This window comes from Colletes gigas, unplaced genomic scaffold, assembly GCF_013123115.1.
Source record: "Colletes gigas isolate AHSC1104 unplaced genomic scaffold, ASM1312311v1 Colletes_gigas_Sc00003, whole genome shotgun sequence".
Lineage (NCBI taxonomy): Eukaryota > Metazoa > Arthropoda > Insecta > Hymenoptera > Colletidae > Colletes > Colletes gigas.
Genome location: NW_025106632.1, coordinates 5,390,270 through 5,410,187, shown reverse-complemented (window position 1 = coordinate 5,410,187; position 19,918 = coordinate 5,390,270). Strand labels below are relative to the sequence as shown.

The following is a 19,918-nucleotide window of genomic DNA, read 5'->3' as shown; positions in this document are numbered from 1 at the left end:
GTTATAATTTCCATCCAGATTCAGACGTATTCTTGGTTAACCCCTTCAACGATTAATTCTTTGCTTAAAATTATGAATATTCTAATAACGTTGGCTCATTATGTTCGTTTCAATTCTTAAAAACACATGGTTGATCGATAGTTGATATTCAACCTTATATTTGTTAAAAATATCCAGTAAAAGTTACTTTTGTTTTTGTGTGGTTGGCTGCATTGCTGTATATCCCCTTTCTTATATTTTTTGTCGGTGTACAATGTGCTTTGAATTATACAGTCTTTTTGTTTGTTACCTTTCGTTTCTTTTCTGAATTAATAAAAGAAACATTGCATAGATTGAGTTTATTTTCTTTAATTACAACAATATTAAAAATCTTAAAAGTACATGGCTAACCTTACATTGTAATAACACAGTTTTGAAGGGTTATGTTCGATTCAAATCTTAAAGGTGCATGGTTAACCTTATATCGTAATAAAAAATTTTAAACATCAGATTTGCAGCATATTATTCAGCGTAGACATACGTTTGTTCGTATCAATAAAGATATGAGAGATATTAAAACGTGCAATGTGAAAGAATGAATATTCTGATTACGTTGGCACGTTATGTTCGGTTCAAATTTTAAAGATACATGGTTGATCGATATCTGACATTTAACCTTATATTAAAAATCTTAAAAGTACATGGTTAACCTTACGACACATTTTTGAAGGGTTATGTTCGATTCAAATCTTAAAGGTACATGGTTAACCTTATATCGTAATAAAAAATTTTAAACATCAGATTTGCAGCATATTATTCAGCGTAGACATACGTTTGTTCGTATCAATAAAAATATGAGAGATATTAAAACGTGCAATGTGAAAGAATGAATATTCTGATTACGTTGGTACGTTATGTTCGGTTCAAATCTTAAAAACATATCGTTGATCGATAGCTGACATTTAACCTTATATTAAAAATCTTAAAAGTACATGGTTAACCTTACGACACATTTTTGAAGGGTTATGTTCGATTCAAATTTTAAAGGTGCATGGCTAACCTTATATCGTGATAAAAAATTTTGAACATCAGATTTGCTGTATATTACATGGTTAACCTTATTTTGTAATGAAAAATTTTGAACATCAGATTTGCTGTATATTACATGGTTAACCTTATATCGTAATGAAAAATTTTGAACATCAGATTTGCAGTATATTATTCAGCCTAGATATACGTTTGTTACGTATCGATAAAAATAAGGGAGACATTGGGACGTGCAATGAATCGTTGTGTGCTGGTTAAAATGTTTCGTGTATATTAGAATTTATTTTCAAATTTCTCAGGTATCCGCTGGCCACCTCGAAATTGCACGGACTGTCCTGCTGAAAAATAATTATACACCTTAACCGTTAGGTCGCATTATGCACAGGGGCCATTCTGTACCCTTCGACAATAAACGCCGCGCAGTTTTCAGAGAAAATCCTTCGGCTTTACTAAATCGACAGCTCCTTCCGCGTGCGACGCGTTCAATGGGGGTCTAACTACCTGAACGTACTTTCGAGATCAGGTAATGTCACCGGCCAGTAAAGTGACCAATTTACAGGTAAAATATTCATCAACTCAAAAGCGCCGCTTGTATTTAAATAAAATTTTCGCATTTCCATTGTAGCGTGAAAAATAACACGTAATAAAGTTTTGCAACAACACTATTTTATATGTATCTATATCGATCAACAGGTGTCTTTTTACATTTTTGTATTTAGATGTAAATAACTGTGGGAATAATGGTTAATGCAAATTATGTTGTTATTAATAGCATGTTATCGAGGAAATATGATTAAAACTTGGAAGATAAACTGAATTTAAAATTTTAAAATCAGCCTTCTGACGCCATTGATAAAAATAGAAAAATCGATTTGTACTTAATTCGACGATTAAAATTCATACGAGATCGCGTTTATGATTTACGATTTTTCTGTTATTATATCACGATTCGGAATTAGTGTTACATAATTTAACTACGTTGCACACGAATGATTTTGTTCGCCTTGCATTTGCATATCAGTCTTCTTCATTTTCAATTGGTCATTTAGATTAGGCATTTTCAACCAGGTAAAAAATTACTTTCGGGAAAGCTAAGAATTGACAGTAAAATTCGCAATTTTTCGTGAATATAGATTCACTAAATTTTTTGATAGATGGTGGTAAATTGATCCTTTACTCTAAATGTTCAAATTTTTACAGTACCGACAGAGGACTGCAATTTGATATCTGATTACGTTTCTGCAATTTTTTAAAACTACATTGTTCGAGAAAGGTCGGATGAGCTGTTGATTAGGCTTCTTGTCATGGATTCTTCGCTTACTTCTTTACTTAGTGCAACTTGTATTCTAACCTAAAGTACTTTGTCGTTGTATTTGTCAGAAAATGTTTCCCCATTTCTGGTGCGTAAATGTAGCCAAAAAGCATCATCGAAGCTACTACAATTTGTAACAAAATTGTGCGTGACATTAACATAATGATACAGTGAATACGAACAAAAATATTCTGTGAAAAAACATTCTTTTTAAAATTATTGGCAATTATTTGAACGAGTTTTAATCTCTAAGCGTTCGAATACTTTTGTGACATGCTTGTATCCCATAGTAGTCACATCATTACTGATTTACATCGATTAATGATTTTATTGTTGAAGTTACGCTGCCGCGAGCGTTTTGTAGGTTAGTGATCGCGCTTCAAGAGTTGTTCAAAACTTGACAATTACTAGACATCTCGAAAACTTGTAAATTCTCGAATACCTTAAATGGTTTGAGCTCTGTCGTGACTTTAAACTGTTTGGCCAAAGCTATTTGCAAACGCTATGTAAATATGGGAAATAATGGAATCTAAAGGCCTTGCCACGTAGACGTTCGACTTCTTCGATGAACGAATAACGAAATCGTCGATTTTTCAACGATCAATTTCTTCGATCGTTTGGTCGAATCGGAAATTCAAAATGGATGCCTAACGCTGTTCGTAGCTAATAGAATTTGAGAATCACTGTACCGAATAATGTAGCTTCGACGATGATACAATGACACACCCTGCAATGAATAATACGTAGAGATTCTCTACCTGAAACGAAAGTGCGAAGGTTTGCGCATTAAGAATAAAGTACTTCGAAAATAGGAGTGTCGATGGGAACAAATGACTATATTGGGGGGGAGGAATGGCAGCGTCCACGACTTCTTCGAATTTGTCGTACTTCGGGTATCCTGTAAGTCAATAATTCGGGACTCCGTTATCCTTTGCAGGTACGTACTGCTAATACAGAAGGGAATTTCCAGCATTGGCCTGGCCGAGTGTCAGCGTGTCCTTGGGTGCAGTAAAACCACGGTTCCTCTGCGTTTATTGTCGAAACTTAACTGACGTACACTCGTACACGAAAGTATTCGACCATTTTCATTTCTAACATTAAACTGAAGAATTTGATGTAAAATGAAACTTATGACAAGGGTTGGGTACTAAGACTACGTAAGTGTAATTAGAAAATAATTCAACCATATACCTAGGGAAAAAATTTAATGGAGGATTCTAGACGCCAAAATAAGACGAAAATCAAGAATACCAATTTGTTGATGGAGGCTTCGTTAAAAAGTTATTAACATTCAAAGTTCCACTAGTACTGAATTTTTTTCTCGAAAATGCGCAGGATTTCGGGGGTATGTCTATCCACCAAAAATGATTGCAATTGACCCCCGCAACCGAAAATAATTTTTCCAGAACGATTTGAAATTTTTTTTTCCTGTCGAAAAATTTCATATCTTCTGGAATTTTTTTCTAAAAACTGCGTAAGATTTCGGGGGTATGTCTATCCACCAAAAATGATTGTAATTGACCCCCGCAACTGAAAATAATTTTTCCAGAACGATTTGAAATTTTTTTTTTCTCGTCGAATTTAGGCAGCAAATTAGATTTTCGGTAAGGAATTTTTTTCTCGAAAGTGCGTAGGATTTCGGGGGTACGTGTAATGACCAAAAATGATTGTAATTGACCCCTGTAACTAAATATAATTTTTTTAGTATGATTTTGAATATTTTAATTTCGTCTAAAAATTTCGGTACCTACTTGAATTTTTTTCTCGAAAATGAGTAGGATTTCAATGGTATATCTATTCACCAAAAATGATTGTAATTGACCCCCGCAACCGAAAATAATTTTTCCAGAACGATTTGAAATTTTTGAATATAATTGTTAATAACTTTTTAACGAAGCCTCCATCAACAAATTGGTATTCTTTATTTTCCTCTTACTTTGACCCCTAGAATCTCCCATTAAAATTTTTCCCACGGGTGACCGAACACACTGTATATCGTTTTTACAATAATGGGCCATGTTCCCCTTATTGGAAGTTACTGATGGTTTTATTCATGATACAGTATCGCAATACCGTAAGTGATAATGACAGTCCAAATTGATAGTAAGTTATGTAACAGAAATAATGGAAGGCAAGAGTAGGTACATACATATTAACGCGACTCGTTTTGCCCAGCGTTAATTGTATGCTATTTTTATCATAACTTCATGCGAAGAAAGATTGTTTACTATCAGTCGTGGATACGTTTCACCATTTTGTTGTGTAACGAATATTGATCGAAATAGCCTATCACCGAAATTTCAATCGCTTCGAGCTGACAAATGTCGACAACAGAATGTTTTTTAATCGTTATTTACAATAAGAATGCCACGGAAAGAATTTTTATTCCACTAGATAATATGCTTTTTCTTTTATCTTTGGAGAACTCGCGAACCCTCAGGGGTCTGTGAACCTCAGTTATGAAATTCTAACACACACAGTCCCCTTGGAAAGTAAATTGTCACGATTATATCAATATTCATTACTTTAAACTAACATTGTATTTACAATGTGTAATAGAATAATATACATCGAAACTGCATAGTGTAATATGTATACTTCCGTTATTTATTTAATAATAAAATTTTATTCAACAATCCCCTTTAACCTATTTTTTTTATTACTGATAATGTTTCCTGCTTTTAAGAAGATTTTCAAGAGTTCTAAGCTTCATTTAAATTTTTCGCCAAATATCTATAAATTCGAATCGATTCACACGTCACCTTAGTTTTCAAAAAGACTGTACCCAAATAAAATATTCATAAATACACCGTACATGTATAGCAAGGTTATTGTGAAATTAACGCGATAACATGTACTCGGTACGATTACAAAGCGACTTTTTTTTTTTTTGTAATCCGATACGACGGTTCGCGAATCGCAAAATATATTTAATGGGGAGTCGTGATATATTTTTTCCAAAGGTTCCAAAGTTCAAACGGTAAGTGGAATTGTGCATCCGCGTACTTTAAACAGTTTACTCGTGACAGTTGACACGAGTCGTGGTGACACTCCGTGCGCTTTGTTGGTTAACAATAAGTGAAACATGAAGAACGGTAATCAGATTGTTGCTGAAGCCTTGAAGGAACAGGTACCGGATTTTTCTCGGTTTTCCTCATTTCTCCGCGTCCACTTTCTTCCTTTCGTTTTTACACGATCGAAACCGGAATGTTACTTTTAAGGTTATGTGACGCGTATATCTGACAACGCAATGCATTTGTCTGCCCGTTCATTGTTATCGAAGCGTTTATTCTCAACACCGTTATTTATTTACTGTCGATGTTCCTGGCTGTTTATACAATTTTTTAAAAAATCCCACTTGCTCGTATTACGTTACACTTACATACCTACAGGATTATCTTATCAGCTACGGTAAGGCTAGTAATATAACAAGAGTACTGCAGTTTGAGCAATCAATATTACAGTACGAAAGGTTTATTAGTTTCAAGCACAAAGGAAATAATTCTCCAATAAAGAGATTCATATATTATGTTTGGTTCCAAAAGAAACACTTCCAAGTTTCTAATAACTGAGAAATGTAATTAAGCTTTCAAACTAAATCGCGTACCTGACCTACCTACCTCTAGGTATGAAAAGATCGGAAATCCCAAAACATTTATGACCTCCACTTTACAATTTGAACCACGAACTAATGAAATTTCAAACGAAGGGAAACTTTCATTGGATATAATAAGACAGACAATTTTTGTAACTTATTTTCATCGTATAAATCGGTGTACATATTTAATAATCGACTTATTCGTTTGAAATCCATTGAATTTCGACGAAAAATTATTCGAAAGTAACGTAACAAAGAGTAACAACACTCACGTTTCTTTTTCCGCTGTACGAGCGGAAGTCGCTCCTCCTCGTGACGGAACATCCTGTTTACGATCGAATTCGCTACTTTATCTCGTTCGATTCACGGTCCTGATTTACTGTCGATCGGTAAATTATTATGATTCGGTTTAAACCGCGAGCACCGAACGTCGTCTCTTATTTCTCCCGCGACTCGAGATACATTACTTTGCTCTCGCAGCGTCGCAGTAACTTTCTTGATAAATAATATTATTTAGAGTCGAGTATTTCGAACGATACAACTAGTCTACCGACGACACGGAAAATTGATTTGTTCCTGCCGTTTAATAACCGCAGAAAATAACAATACGTACGTAACGTGTAATTTTATGTTTTGCGATAGCATTAGATACTGCACTTTTTTTGTTGCTTTCTTTTGCCGCGCTTATCGCATTCCGTGAACTTTCTCCTTGATCATGCTACCCTGATGAATGCGTGCATCTTGTGCACTAACAATACTATATTATCACTCCTTTATTATTTTAAACAAACGCAGAGGCAAGAAACATTGTTATTTCAAAAATTTGTGTATCAGCCATTTCTTTATGAGAGCACTAAGGCTAGATGTGGGAGGTCTAATTAAAATTACAAATACAACACGATTCGGACTATTTTTAATAACACATAGTTGAAGCGATTTAGAGGTTATTGTAATAATGTATAATTAAAAGTAGTCCGAATAGGGTCGTGTTTGGACTCATTTTCACTGGAAAAATCTTGTCAATCCATTGACAATACTTTCATAAATATATTATGGAAAATTTGATAATTTTTATTTTGTATACTTTGTATACAGAGATTTAAAAATTAAATGTTAAATATCTTTGTAAATAGTGAACATTGGCAAAAAAGCTCCGATATGCGTGTGCTTATTTTTGCTTCCGAATCACCAGAAAAAAATGATCGAATGTTTTAGTAAAATCGATGACTCTACAGGTGCGACCTCTCACTGTAAACATGGAATGATTTAAAGTAATAATTTTATTTAAAATTTTTGTTTGTTTAAACAGAATGTCGAGTATACATTCGGGATTATGGGACACCCTGTGATCGACTTGGCCATATGCATGCAAGCTGCAGGTATTCAGTATCTTGGATTTAGGAACGAGCAGGCTGCGTGCTACGCTGCGCAGGCGTATGGCTACCTGACCAGTAAGCAGAGAGAAATCATAAATTATGTATCTTTGTTTGAATCGAACGAAAATTTTAACAATAAATTTTAATAATTTTAACGTTATGACTTGTAAAGCATTACGAAATAGAAATGTCATTTGGCTACAACAAATGAACGACAATATGAAGGTTATTAAGAATTGAATGTTATTTTTTTAATTAGGAAGACCAGCGGCGGTTCTATGCGTCTCTGGGCCTGGATTGCTTCACGTCATCGGTGGTATGGCCAATGCCCAAACGAATTGCTGGTGAGCGTCGTTTTAGTTGTAAGAATTATAAATATTGTGCGGTATTTGGCGCTAGTATTACTGAAAAATTATTAGCACAACGCATTACAGACATTCATAATCGTTACATTACCACAGATAGATTTTAATGTTTTTATACGCGAATACTTATCTTTCATCTCATGGTAATCTTATATCAAACTATTATGATGGATTACGCAATCCGGCTCGCATTCATTGTACCATATTATTAAAGAAAATGCATAGCGTGTAAGTTAGATAATGATTATGTAAACATGTCGCGCAGTAACCGTGTTAAAAGATGAAGAGGCATCAGGAGGAAACAGAAATTCGTTAAACACCGTGGGAAGTGGATTCGAATCAGAGATATTAATAATTGTATTCAATGAACCGCTGTTTTATCGATGGCGGGTATTGTTGATAATTAACGTCGTCCCTAGGAAAAATTTTAATGGGGATTCTAGATACCAAAATAAGACGACAATTTCTTGACTGAGGCTTCGTTAAAAAGTTATTAAAAAATTAAATTAACAAATTTCAAATCATTCTGAAAAAATTATTTTATATTGCGGGGGTCAATTACAATCATTTTTGGTGAATAGACATACCCCCGAAATCCTACCCACTTTCGAGAAAAAAAATCGAGTAGGTGCAGAAATTTTTCGGGAAAATAAAAAGTTTCAAATCATTCTGGAAAAAATATTTTTAATTGCGGGGGTCGATTACAATCATTTTTGGTCGATAGGCATACCCCCGAAATCTTATCCATTTCGTAGAAAAAAATTCGAAAAGGTGTGAAATTTTTCGACAAAATTAAAAAATTTCAAATCGTACTGGAAAAATTATTTTATATTACGGGGGTCAATAACAATAATTTTTGGTGAATAGACATACCCACGAAATCCTACGCACTTTCGAGAAAAAAAATCGAGTATGTGCAGAAATTTTTCGGGAAAATAAAAAGTTTCAAATCATTCTGGAAAAAATATTTTTAATTGCGGGGGTCGATTACAATCATTTTTGGTCGATAGGCATACCCCCGAAATCTTATCCATTTCGTAGAAAAAAATTCGAAAAGGTGTGAAATTTTTCGACAAAATTAAAAAATTTCAAATCGTACTGGAAAAATTATTTTATATTACGGGGGTCAATAACAATAATTTTTGGTGAATAGACATACCCACGAAATCCTACGCACTTTCGAGAAAAAAAATCGGGTAGGTGCAGAAATTTTTCGGGAATATAAAAAGTTTCAAATCATTCTGGAAAAAATATTTTTTATTGCGGGGGTCGATTACAATCATTTTTGGTAAATAAACATACCCTCGAATTCCTACTCAGTTTTGAGAAAAAAAATCGGGTAGATGTAGAAATTTTTCGGGAAAATAAAAAGTTTCAAATTATTCTGGAAAAAATATTTTTAATTGCGGGGGTCGATTACAATCACTTTTGGTCAATAGGCATAACCTCGAAATCCTAACCATTTTCTAGAAAAAAATTCGAGAAAGTGTGAAATTTTTCGAAAAAATTACAAAATCTCAAATCGTCCTGGAAAAATTATTTTCGGTTGTGGGGGTCAATTACAATAATTTTTGGTGAACAGACATACCCCCGAAATCCTAGCCACTTTCGAGAAAAAAAATCAGGTAGGTGCAGAAATTTTTCGGGAAAATAAAAAGTCTCAAATCATTCTTAAAAAAATATTTTTAATTGCGGGGATCGATTATAATTAGTTTTGGTCATTAGACATACACCCGAAATCCTACGCGCTTTTGAGAAAAAAAATCGGGTAGGTGCAGAAATTTTTCGGGAATATAAAAAGTTTCAAATCATTCTGGAAAAAATATTTTTTATTGCGGGGGTCGATTACAATCATTTTTGGTAAATAAACATACCCCCGAAATCCTACCCACTTTTGAGAAAAAAAATCGGGTAGGTGCAGAAATTTTTCGGGAAAATAAAAAGTTTCAAATCATTCTGGAAAAAATATTTTTAATTGCGGGGGTCGATTATAATCACTTTTGGTCAATAGGCATAACCCCGAAATCCTACCCATTTTCTAGAAAAAAATTCGAGAAGTTGTGAAATTTTTCGAAAAAATTAAAAAATCTCAAATCGTTCTGGAAAAATTATTTTCGGTTGCGGGGGTCAATTACAATAATTATTGGTGAATAGACATACCCCCGAAATCCTGCACATTTTCGAGAAAAAAATTTTTTAGGGAAGCCTCCATTAACAAATTGGTATCCTTGATTTTCGTCTTATTTTAGCTTCTAGAATCTCTCATTAAAATATAAATGTTTAAGAGCAGGAAAAATCCAACATCCATTGTTACTAAAATTAATTACGTGTACATTTTCGTACAGGCCAGTTATAGTACTTGGGGGATCGTGTGCCCAGGATCACGAGGGTATTGGTGGTTTTCAGGAATGGGCGCAGGTAGAATCCAGCAAGCCCTATTGTAAATATGCAGCGAGACCACCCCAAGCAGCGCTCATACCGCTCCACGTGGAAAAGGCCGTTCGACTCTCCACTTACGGTCGACCAGGTATATTTATTTGATACAATACGCCACGAGAATATACAATATTTAACAATCAGTCACCGACGTTACTTTCAGGCGCTGTATACTTGGACCTGCCGGCCACTTTGCTGACTCAGTCGGTCGACGAGAACAAAATATACAAAGTGGCGCCCTGTCCACCGCCGCCATTGATATTCCCGGATCAACAATTGGTCCAACAAGCAGCCAACTTGCTTATGCGAGCAAAAAGACCGCTGGTGATCGTCGGGAAAGGTGGTCGACAATTCTTAATGTAGATTTCATCTGTCTCTGGTGTCCACCTAAAAAATATTAGATCCAAAATTATTTTTCAGGGGCCGCTTATGGCAGAGCGGAAAAAGAAATTCGCGATCTTGTATATTCAACTGGTATACCTTTTCTACCGACTCCAATGGGAAAGGGCGTCGTTCCAGACACGGATGAACGTTGCGTTTCCAGCGCTAGAACCTTCGCGTTGCAACAGAGCGACGTTATTTTGTTACTAGGCGCCAGATTTAATTGGATGTTACACTTTGGTCGGCCACCACGTTTCCAAGATAACGTTAAAGTGATACAGGTACCACACGCTCAGCAAATACGGACGAGTTATTTACTTAAATCGTCAGCGGGTCAAAGACCCGTTTTCAGAATTTAAAAACTCGATGATCGTAGGTTGACTTATGCCCGGAAGAATTACACAATTCTGTTCCTTCCGCGGTTGCGATCCAATCTGACGTATCCACGGCTGTCGATTCTCTTGTTAATGTTTTGAAAGCTCGCAAATGGTTCGTCGAGGGGAATAGCCCATGGTGGAGAGACCTTCTAGCTAAAGCAAATAAAAATAAAGCAGTAGTCCAAGTAAGTATCATATCTCGATACGACTAATCGTCGACTAACCGTTCTCGTTTTCTGCAGAGGATGTCCGCGGATGTTTCTGTGCCCTTGAATTACTACGCTGTTTTCAAGCAAATTCAAGATATCATTCCACCAGGTTGGCAGTTGTTTAGTGTACATCCTGTATACTCCACTTTAACAATGAATAGTAGAAAAAAAATTATAAAAATGTATCGATATTTTTTAGATTCTATCATTTGTTCTGAAGGAGCGAATACGATGGATATTGGAAAAACGATGTTATTAAATAACGAGCCTCGTCACAGGTTAGACGCAGGTACCTTTGGAACCATGGGCGTGGGTTTAGGTTTCGCCATCGCGGCCGCTCTTTATTGCAAAAACACTGCACCCGGGAAAAGAGTGTTTTGCGTGGAGGGGGACAGTGCTTTTGGATTTTCTGGCATGGAAATCGAAACAATGTTTAGGTAATTAAAATCGATAAATATTTAATAAGTTCAGTTTTATAATTTTCAACGTTTCAGGTACAAGCTGCCTATAATTATTATTATCGTAAACAATAACGGTATCTACAGTGGCTTGGACACTGAAACGTACAGACAATTGCAAGCTTCGGGGGAACCAACGCAAGTGTAAGATTTTACAATATTCGAAACTAATGTTTATCAAAGTATACAGTAAATACCAATTTACGTAAATGATGTTTTTAGGACCCCGCCATATTCTTTAACAGCTGAAACGCATTACGAGAAAATGATAGAAATGTTTGGTCGAAAAGGATATTTTTGCACGACCGTGCAAGATATTCAACAAGCAATAAAGTCCAGTCTTCGGGTAAGTCAAATTTTAATTTTAATACCCAGGCTTTTTAGCCAGGAATTCTGACAGAATAATCATTTCTAGGTGAGCGATAGTCCCAGTCTAATAAATATTATGATAAATCCTCAGGCTGATCGTAAGGAACAAAAATACGGTTGGTTGACTGAATCGAAACTTTAAATTCATTTCTTCTGTTAATAGTTAATATGGCAAATGGAAAAAAATATTATATTAGTGAGATTTAAAGGTGGACGCACACGCTGTATATTTTTTTATTCTATGTATAAAAGTATCCATTTTTATTTTTATAATAAATGTACAGAATATACAGTACATGCAAAGTATTTGACAATGGAAATTGATATCATGTATCTTCTAGAAATATGTTCAATTTCTCCTTGAATTCAGAAAAAGAGGGAACTCTTTTTATACTGTTACGGTAAATTGTTTTCTTCATTATCGCTTATGATGTCATTGATATTTAATCCTAGATTTTCGACTACCGTGGTTAACTTTTTATTCGCATTGATCACCGTTTCGTGAAGCTGACCCTTTCCCTTTATGAGATGATTAATCATTTCCAACTCATTCTTACTGAAAAATCGAATAAACGTGTTTTATATGTTCCAAGTTTGAAATAGTGCAAAATTATTTTTATATAGTGTCTGCATTAAGCGTAGCGATGGGCTATTTGAATCTCAGTTTTAAAACAGTCTTAAATTTTAAAATTATGAAGATTCGAATCGTTTCAAATATGATTCGAAGCTTAAAAGTCTTGAAAGTCTTGAGTGTCGAAGGTCTCCATAGATTTATATTATAATATAATAAAATTTGTTGGAACATAGAAATGGCTAACGAGTAAAAGAAAAAGAAATTTGAACTCATTTTGTCCTTCAAGAGTTCTAATCTTCGAATTATGTTCGAATTGATTCGAATTTTTCAATTTATATATTAATTCGAACCAATTCGAAACGTATCAAATCCCATCACTAATTATATGTGATTTCATTGAACTGTATTAGTATTTGGCGGGAAAACGAAAATATTAGAGGTTATAAACTATTCAAATCTTACATTTTTGTTGTCACTTGATAAATGGCAAACAATGTCTGCTGAATTCTAATATCTACGTCAGATTCTTTCGACATCATGTTTACACAAACGAATCGAATTTAGAAACCGATGTTTACAGCAACAGGTGCATTACGTATATCTGTATTTACATGATTCGAAAGCATAAAAAATTACAGAGTACTTTCTGCAGAAAACACCATGGCGGCAGTGATGGGCATACGCGGGAATTTGGTCATGCGCAGAAAGGAATCCCATGAGGGAAAATTCCAGTGCGCATGACCAAAATTCCCACGATGTCCGTGGTGCAATGTTACTAGAAGTACATTCATATATAGCGTCCATCGGAAGATGATTTGAATGCTTATATTTTGTATAAAATTTTATATCAAATCATGCTGCACAGATATTTATTTGAAATGTATCCCATTTCATCGAAATAAATAGTGATTTTTAACCTATTTACGATCCAACGATTCTTAATAAAGAAGGCGTACAAAATCATTAACCGCTATTTATTACAGTGATCGAAAAATTACAATCATGTTTGCGAATAAAATTGAACCAAGATCATACAAGTTGAGGATACATTTGCATTTAAACTGACAATTCTAACGACGCTTGGAAAAAGCAGTTATGCTTTTTTCACTAAACAAAAGCGATCATGAAAAATCACTAATCGCCGAGAAAAGTTACCGCGATTGAGAACGAATGTGATCGATTCACAAGTAACAGTTCTATTTCTAGTACGACTACGAATGGAGGTAGTTTTTAACGGTTAAATTCGTACGCTATTCATCGATACAATTTCTAACGCGCAAAGCTGCACGATTGAATAATATAAATACGATAAAATATCATCGTAATATGCAGATATAAATGATTATAAGATAGCCAGAAATCGGGACATTATTTGTTCTGGCCAGTTATTGGTACATTTGCTTTATTGGTTGCTAGAAATAATAACGTTCTACCAATCACGAGATGTGGAAACTGTTGACTGTCGTTTCGCCAATGCATGCAGCTGACGTCACCTAAAATCGTGCCGCATGAAATAGAACCTTGAAACTGTAAATTATCGTTAAAAAAGTCATGACATCGAAAACATCGTGCATTACACGGAGAGACCAGACAAAACGTGATGTGATGATAATGAACAGAAGCCCATAAACTGTCGGCCGTGGACGCTTGAGGTTAAATAATTCTCTGTATCACGCTCCAAATGCTAGCGCAGTTTCATTGCAATTTCTCTCGAGTGCCTGACTTTTTTATCAGCTGATGAATTCAGTGTTGTTCCGTAGTGCCGCGTGACTAAACAATTGTTCGAGGGATATCTAGTCGGTTTGACACGTGTATTGTCATGGCAGAATTCGCATTAAACGAACTTAACGGCGAGCAGACATTGAAGATCCTGCAGTTCCAGGTGATCCGTTGTTTTTTCACGTGCCATATCGTTTTTTTTTTGTTCCCTTCTGTTCCGTGCTTGGTCTCCGAGCCCGTTATAAAGTACTATTAATGTTGTTACTTTTAGGAATTAACAGGCATTGAAGACCTGTCAATCTGCAGGGATGTTTTACAGAGGCATAATTGGAATTTAGAAGTTGCTGTACAGGTAAAGCTTTCCTCCGGCGTATTCGAAGATTTCCAACTATTTACATTCCGTTTATAAATGATACTTGTACATTCCTAGAATCGTTAAAAACATTCGATGCACTGGCGTAATTATTTTACGAGGATATTGAATAACTACGAGTTTGTAACGCATACTTGTAATACTTTATTTGATTTTACAACAATGAAAAAATAGTCTGAAAATTCAATTTATATTTGGGGATGTTTCTTGTGTTTGTCGCATTTCTATTAACCAATTCGTCGTTTCCTTTGTGTTCAGGAACAGTTAAATTTATACGAAGGACGGCCATCAATGTTTGCACAAGACTCGCGGTTAAGGCCGCCACAAGTTGTTGACGATAGTAATTCTAGAATATATTTTCATTATTCTGGAAGTTCTGGCGGCAGCGGTAGTTATTTATGGTATATATTCTCCCTGTGTTACGAAAGAGTGATCAGTATCATACAGCTAGTTCTTTCAATATTTAGAGGAAATGCTAGACCCGGTAAGTCTAAATTCCATTCAAGTTAGGTTAGGATATCCTCGTAAGAAGTTTAGAAAAGTAACTTACGTACTATTAATTGTATTTAAAGTGTCCTCCGATCCTGTCGAAGATGTAATGAACTTCATTCGATCGTACGAAGAACGTTATGGTAATAGTCATCCTGTTTTTTACCAAGGCTCTTACAGCCAGGCTCTTTCCGACGCAAAACAAGAATTAAGATTTTTGTTGGTGTATTTGCATAAAGACGAAACCCAAGATATCGATCAGTGGTGCAGGTAACGTTCAACACGTTTGTATAAGGTTTTAATAAATTTTTATGTAAATAAGTAACTCGAGCTGATGTTTATGTATATATAGGAAAACGTTAGGCGATTCCGAAGTTGTCAGATTCATAAATACGCGCACTCTATTTTGGGCATGTAATGTACAATCCGGCGAAGGCTATAAGGTAGCAGAAGCTCTCAGACCTGGATCTTATCCTATCCTGGCTACGTTCGTTTTAAGAGATAACAAAATGTCCATAGTCGACAGGTACGTAACATTATTTTTACGCTTACCAATTGCCTACTAATTTCGTTGCTTCTTTCTTAAACCGACGGGGGCGATATAAGTTAAACGATTTATTTATCTGCACTATAGGATCGAAGGAAGACCATCTCCTTCCGATCTAATATCACGTTTGCAAACAATTATAGACTACAACGAAATTAATTTAATACAAGCACGCCAAGAGAGGTAAATTATTTTCAGTTTAAAAATTAATTCTCGTTTATAAAAAGAAATAAACTAATATTTTGTAATACAGAGCGGAACGTAGCGCTGCGCAATCTTTGCGCCAGCAACAGGATCAAGCGTACGAGGAGTCGTTACGCGCCGATCAAGAAAAAGATCGCAGAAGAGAGGAGGAACGAAAAGCGCTGGAGGAGCAAGAGGCTAGAGAGAAAGAGAAATTGAATGCACAAGAGCTAGAGATCCAACGTATTCGTCGCGAGAAAGAGCTTACCATTCGTAAAGTACCTTACGAACCAGAGCCTAGTAACCCTAACGCCTGTCATTTACAAATTAAACTCGGGGAGAGGACAATGATACGACGTTTTCTGATGTCGGACACAGTAGAGGTAATTGACATAAAAATTTATGCTTTTTTATTCTGGTCTAGTATCGTTTCGATAAATCGATTGTTTTCCCTTCGTAGGATGTGTATAATTGGATATTTAGTCAACCGGATTCCCCAGCATGTTTCGAAATAACAACAAGTTATCCGAAGAGAATTTTGTATCCGTGCAGAGAAATCTCGACGTTATCGAAAGCTGGATTAACTCACAGAGAGGTTCTTCATATTAACGACTTAGACGATTAACCTCTATTGATCTTTCAATACTGCATTCTTTGTGTTTAAGTATCATTCCACAGAAAAAAATGATACTGTCGCAAGAGACATTTATCAAAAAATAATATGTATATGTATATACATAAACAAAATATATATATATATATATATATATATACATATATTTGATACATTCGAATATTTAATGCGAAGCGTAGTTCAACGATGGGAGTGCAGTTATAAAATAGGTCCACGAAGTACACCAGAGAAAAAAAAGAAAAAGGAATCAAAAACTGTCTGTTACATTGCATCTTCTGTATAGAACTATCGTATCAGCTACTATTAGTACATTTATCATGTACTGTGAATAATACGCTCATTAAAGTACATATTGAATAGAAAAAGAGCAGATTTCGTTTTAGAAACTAAAAAGGAAACTTATTATATATGGATGTATGTATATATATACATATATAATACAAACTACACAAAAGCTGTACACCAAACATTTATTATACTCGTCTTAATACGTTTTAGCTTAAAAGGATCGTGTAATAAACTGACTAAGAAGCGTAGGTAATTTATAAGATTAAGCAAACGAGATGCAGCGGTTATGATCGAGGCATAGATTTTAATATGCACACTTGGCAGTTTTCGAAAAAATTTGAAACTACGCTGCGTCGATTTGAATCTGTACTTTGGATGTAAACCCGAGGAAATGTTTCTGGCAAATGTGGTTCCTTGTGCATTTTACCGTATATGCAGTTCTGGTCAGTCTTATTGGGAATACTGTTAGATATAATGAAAAAAAAAAACGAAGTCGCAATAGATCCATCTGGACACGTTTGAAAATTATACCGGGTGCAAATTTCTGTATCAGAAAGCAGAACGAAATTATGCGATAACGGTTTATCCTAGAAGATAATCTGATTATTTTTGCGTATCACACGAACGTTTCGCCGTGCGTGGTATTTCGATTTTTCGTTGGTAAACGCTTGAATTTAAATATATTTTTAAAGTTTATCGTCTTGGACGAATAAAGAGCGACGAACCCATTGTTCGAGTAATATTTGTTGCTTTGTTTGTGGTATACAAGGAAATCATCGTCGTTTGGTATGTACGTTAATTAAGAGTTTAATTGGTTTTTTAAAGTTGGGATTTTAACGATCGTTTATATTATTTTCTGAATATTTGCTTGAAACGTTCGCGAATCGATGTTTCTTTCGATGCTATATTTTTTCCCTGTTCAAAAACGAAAAAGAAACGCAAAAAAAAGAAAAGATAAGAAAACCGAACAACAAAGTAAGCGACGCTTACGAATTCGTATTGCTCCATCTAAATGTTCTATAGAATAATAAAAAAAAAATATTCAAGAGCAATCCGTAGCATTTATATATACATATATACATATGCATATATAAATCGTTTGATAAAACACGGTCTGTGCGATGCATCAGATTTGTTAACCATTAAATGTAAACTTTTGTACACACATTTTGTGATCTAGTTTTGATACATCTTTATTTTTCCTTTGGATACTCTCTTCTGTACATACGTAAATGCTCAGATATTTAATGCCAGCTGGTGTCTGATGCTGGATATTGCTAATCTTTTGTTATCATTTAATGCTTAAATAAACATATTTCAGAATATATATATATATTGTATGTATGTCTTATTGTGCATTTAACGTGTGTATCGTTGACAAAATTTTCTAATTTCTACATTGCTAATGCCAAGCATCAGATGCAAGCACGTCTTCCGGGTAAATTGCAACCAAGAAATTATCTAAAGAAATTATCTCAACAATCGATGAACACGTTTACGATCGGTTCTGCACGCATGCAGTGGCGGATTTAAACTCATATTTTTTTATAAGTTTATATTCTAAAAATTACTGTTATCGATTACGAGGTAATCATTATCCCTAAATTGGTCAGTGCAGTAACCTACAATTGGTCGCACATCGTTAAAAATTTACAGATACTCTTTTTCAATTCGCTAAATCGTTTTTGTTTCGCGTTTACGCGAACGATCGTAGCAGGCTGAACCCGATGGTCGTTTGTCAACGAGCTTTAGTCAATTGACGAAATGATTCACTGATGGGCCATACATGCTCATAAACATATTAAAAATGTTTATTTATTTGGTAGCTGTGGTGGCTACGTTATTTATTATTTTTGGACTCGTACACGCTAGGTGTTTGTAAGTAAATAATTCTTTAAACGGTTTTTGTAAATCGAGCGTACGCGATCCAGTAAATTTCATTCCGTGATTCTAGAAAAAGTTGGATAGGATCGTCGGTCCCCTCCTCTTTCTGCGATCAGCTGACTCGTAGACCCCAAACCGAGGCGTCGTTGGATAACGAAGATCTCGAATCTACGTTCGCTACCGGAAGATCTCTAGCGATGACCGACGAGATAAGAGAGTTTGAGGATCTCGCGCCTCAAGGATTTGTGTTCGGCACCAAAGAAAGATCATCGGACGTGTTTATAGCAGAGACTGGAAGCAAATCGAGAAATTTGAATCCCCCGCGGTATTCCTTCGAGAATTTACTTTCAGGCGAGAGGGATATAGATCTTGGATTGCCTGGTAAAAACACATGTTGCTGTTTTTGACGATTATGTATTTAAGAGCAAAAAAGCAACGTAAATTTCTATATAAAATTAACTATTTCTTTTTATTTGATCTCAAGAAATTGATTTTCCCGCCATTTTTTTATTGTCAAACGTGGGCGTATGCCCAATTTGACGAGCGAATGTAGATAATTTTAATACGTAGAAAAAGAAAAAAGAATTGGTTTCGCGTTTTGTAGCCACGAGGAATTTGCAACTTGGAACGACGAAGGACGACGAGGCTATCAAAACCACGAAGCAGGAGGGGAAGGAAAACTTATTTGAATCGTTGAAGAACTCGTTAGAAAAGGGTGCTTTTCCGCCCTCTCGATTGAACACCAGCCAGATATACAATCTAATCGTAAAGGAAACGCTCAAGGACAACGCGGCGAAACGGAAGCTCTTAGAGATCGAGAGGATCAAATTTAACGAATCGTTGCCGATCAAATTGTACGACGAATGCACCAACGTGTAATAGTTACAAATTAATATGGTATGATTCCTTTAAATTTATCTTACCCTTGATTACAGAGTGGAACAGCTTCCTTCTTCGTCCGAGAACGAACCCGAACAGGATACTGACATCAATGGTGCAGAAAAATCTGACGATTAAATGTAATGAACATAACTAATAAAACTGTGTACTAATACCTAAAATTATAAGACGCTGGTTCGTTTGAATTCGCTCCGAATTTTAATGGAGTTACATGATCGCGCACTCGATGATTATTAATCGAGTTTCCATAAATTCCCGTCGCGGCGCTGTATGTACTAAACCTATATTCACGCGGTAGCGTAACAAGATATTTTTGAAACATCGATACATCGTTACAATCCGGTAGTCCAGTGACTGACATCGTGGGAATTTTGGTCATGCGCACTGGAATTTTCCCTCGTGGGATTCCTTTCTGCGCAT

The 19,918-nt window shown here is 35.3% G+C and overlaps 3 protein-coding genes across 6 annotated transcripts; all 3 read left to right on the top strand.

Moving 5' to 3' along the window:
• The first annotated feature begins 5,259 nt into the window (after positions 1 to 5,259).
• On the top strand, positions 5,260 to 12,217 carry LOC122404927 (2-hydroxyacyl-CoA lyase 1). 3 transcript variants are annotated; one of them, XM_043409322.1, is made up of 12 exons: positions 5,260 to 5,318; positions 7,246 to 7,387; positions 7,572 to 7,656; positions 10,023 to 10,204; positions 10,277 to 10,453; positions 10,534 to 10,775; positions 10,871 to 11,056; positions 11,114 to 11,189; positions 11,280 to 11,517; positions 11,575 to 11,682; positions 11,761 to 11,884; positions 11,954 to 12,217. In XM_043409322.1, exons 2-12 carry the CDS (start codon positions 7,270 to 7,272, stop codon positions 12,047 to 12,049), a joined length of 1,632 nt encoding a protein of 543 aa, XP_043265257.1. In that variant the 5' UTR covers positions 5,260 to 5,318; positions 7,246 to 7,269; the 3' UTR covers positions 12,050 to 12,217. The 3 variants fall into 3 exon arrangements, with proteins under 3 accessions (XP_043265257.1, XP_043265255.1, XP_043265256.1); XM_043409320.1 differs by lacking the exon at positions 5,260 to 5,318 and adding an exon at positions 5,330 to 5,468 and having other exon boundaries at positions 11,954 to 12,216; XM_043409321.1 differs by lacking the exon at positions 5,260 to 5,318 and adding an exon at positions 6,476 to 6,545.
• A 1,754-nt stretch (positions 12,218 to 13,971) lies between these two features.
• LOC122404563 (FAS-associated factor 2) lies at positions 13,972 to 17,233 on the top strand. Of its 2 annotated transcripts, XR_006259714.1 has the most exons (9): positions 13,972 to 14,363; positions 14,472 to 14,552; positions 14,832 to 15,057; positions 15,146 to 15,332; positions 15,415 to 15,588; positions 15,697 to 15,792; positions 15,863 to 16,175; positions 16,253 to 16,840; positions 16,925 to 17,233. XR_006259714.1 is itself a non-coding variant. In XM_043408624.1 (8 exons), exons 1-8 carry the CDS (start codon positions 14,301 to 14,303, stop codon positions 16,415 to 16,417), a joined length of 1,305 nt encoding a protein of 434 aa, XP_043264559.1. In that variant the 5' UTR covers positions 13,972 to 14,300; the 3' UTR covers positions 16,418 to 17,233. The 2 variants fall into 2 exon arrangements, 1 of the variants encoding a protein (XP_043264559.1); XM_043408624.1 differs by having other exon boundaries at positions 16,253 to 17,233.
• Positions 17,234 to 18,482: 1,249 nt separating this feature from the next.
• LOC122404753 lies at positions 18,483 to 19,615 on the top strand. The gene is made up of 4 exons (XM_043408976.1): positions 18,483 to 18,592; positions 18,669 to 18,979; positions 19,203 to 19,452; positions 19,534 to 19,615. The coding sequence occupies exons 1-4, from the start codon at positions 18,501 to 18,503 to the stop codon at positions 19,613 to 19,615; spliced, it is 735 nt and encodes a 244-aa protein (XP_043264911.1). The 5' UTR covers positions 18,483 to 18,500.
• Positions 19,616 to 19,918: the final 303 nt, after the last annotated feature.

Coding starts and splice junctions, on each gene's coding strand:
- LOC122404927 (XM_043409320.1), top strand. CDS start 5,424: ATGAAGAACGGTAATCAGATTGTTGCTGAAGCCTTGAAGGAACAG. Junction 10,205..10,276: donor CTCCACTTACGGTCGACCAG/GTATATTTATTT, acceptor CGTTACTTTCAG/GCGCTGTATACTTGGACCTG. Junction 11,057..11,113: donor AAAATAAAGCAGTAGTCCAA/GTAAGTATCATA, acceptor CGTTTTCTGCAG/AGGATGTCCGCGGATGTTTC.
- LOC122404563 (XM_043408624.1), top strand. CDS start 14,301: ATGGCAGAATTCGCATTAAACGAACTTAACGGCGAGCAGACATTGAAG. Junction 14,364..14,471: donor TGAAGATCCTGCAGTTCCAG/GTGATCCGTTGT, acceptor TGTTACTTTTAG/GAATTAACAGGCATTGAAGA. Junction 15,333..15,414: donor GATATCGATCAGTGGTGCAG/GTAACGTTCAAC, acceptor ATGTATATATAG/GAAAACGTTAGGCGATTCCG.
- LOC122404753 (XM_043408976.1), top strand. CDS start 18,501: ATGCTCATAAACATATTAAAAATGTTTATTTATTTGGTAGCTGTGGTG. Junction 18,593..18,668: donor CTCGTACACGCTAGGTGTTT/GTAAGTAAATAA, acceptor CCGTGATTCTAG/AAAAAGTTGGATAGGATCGT. Junction 18,980..19,202: donor TATAGATCTTGGATTGCCTG/GTAAAAACACAT, acceptor CGCGTTTTGTAG/CCACGAGGAATTTGCAACTT.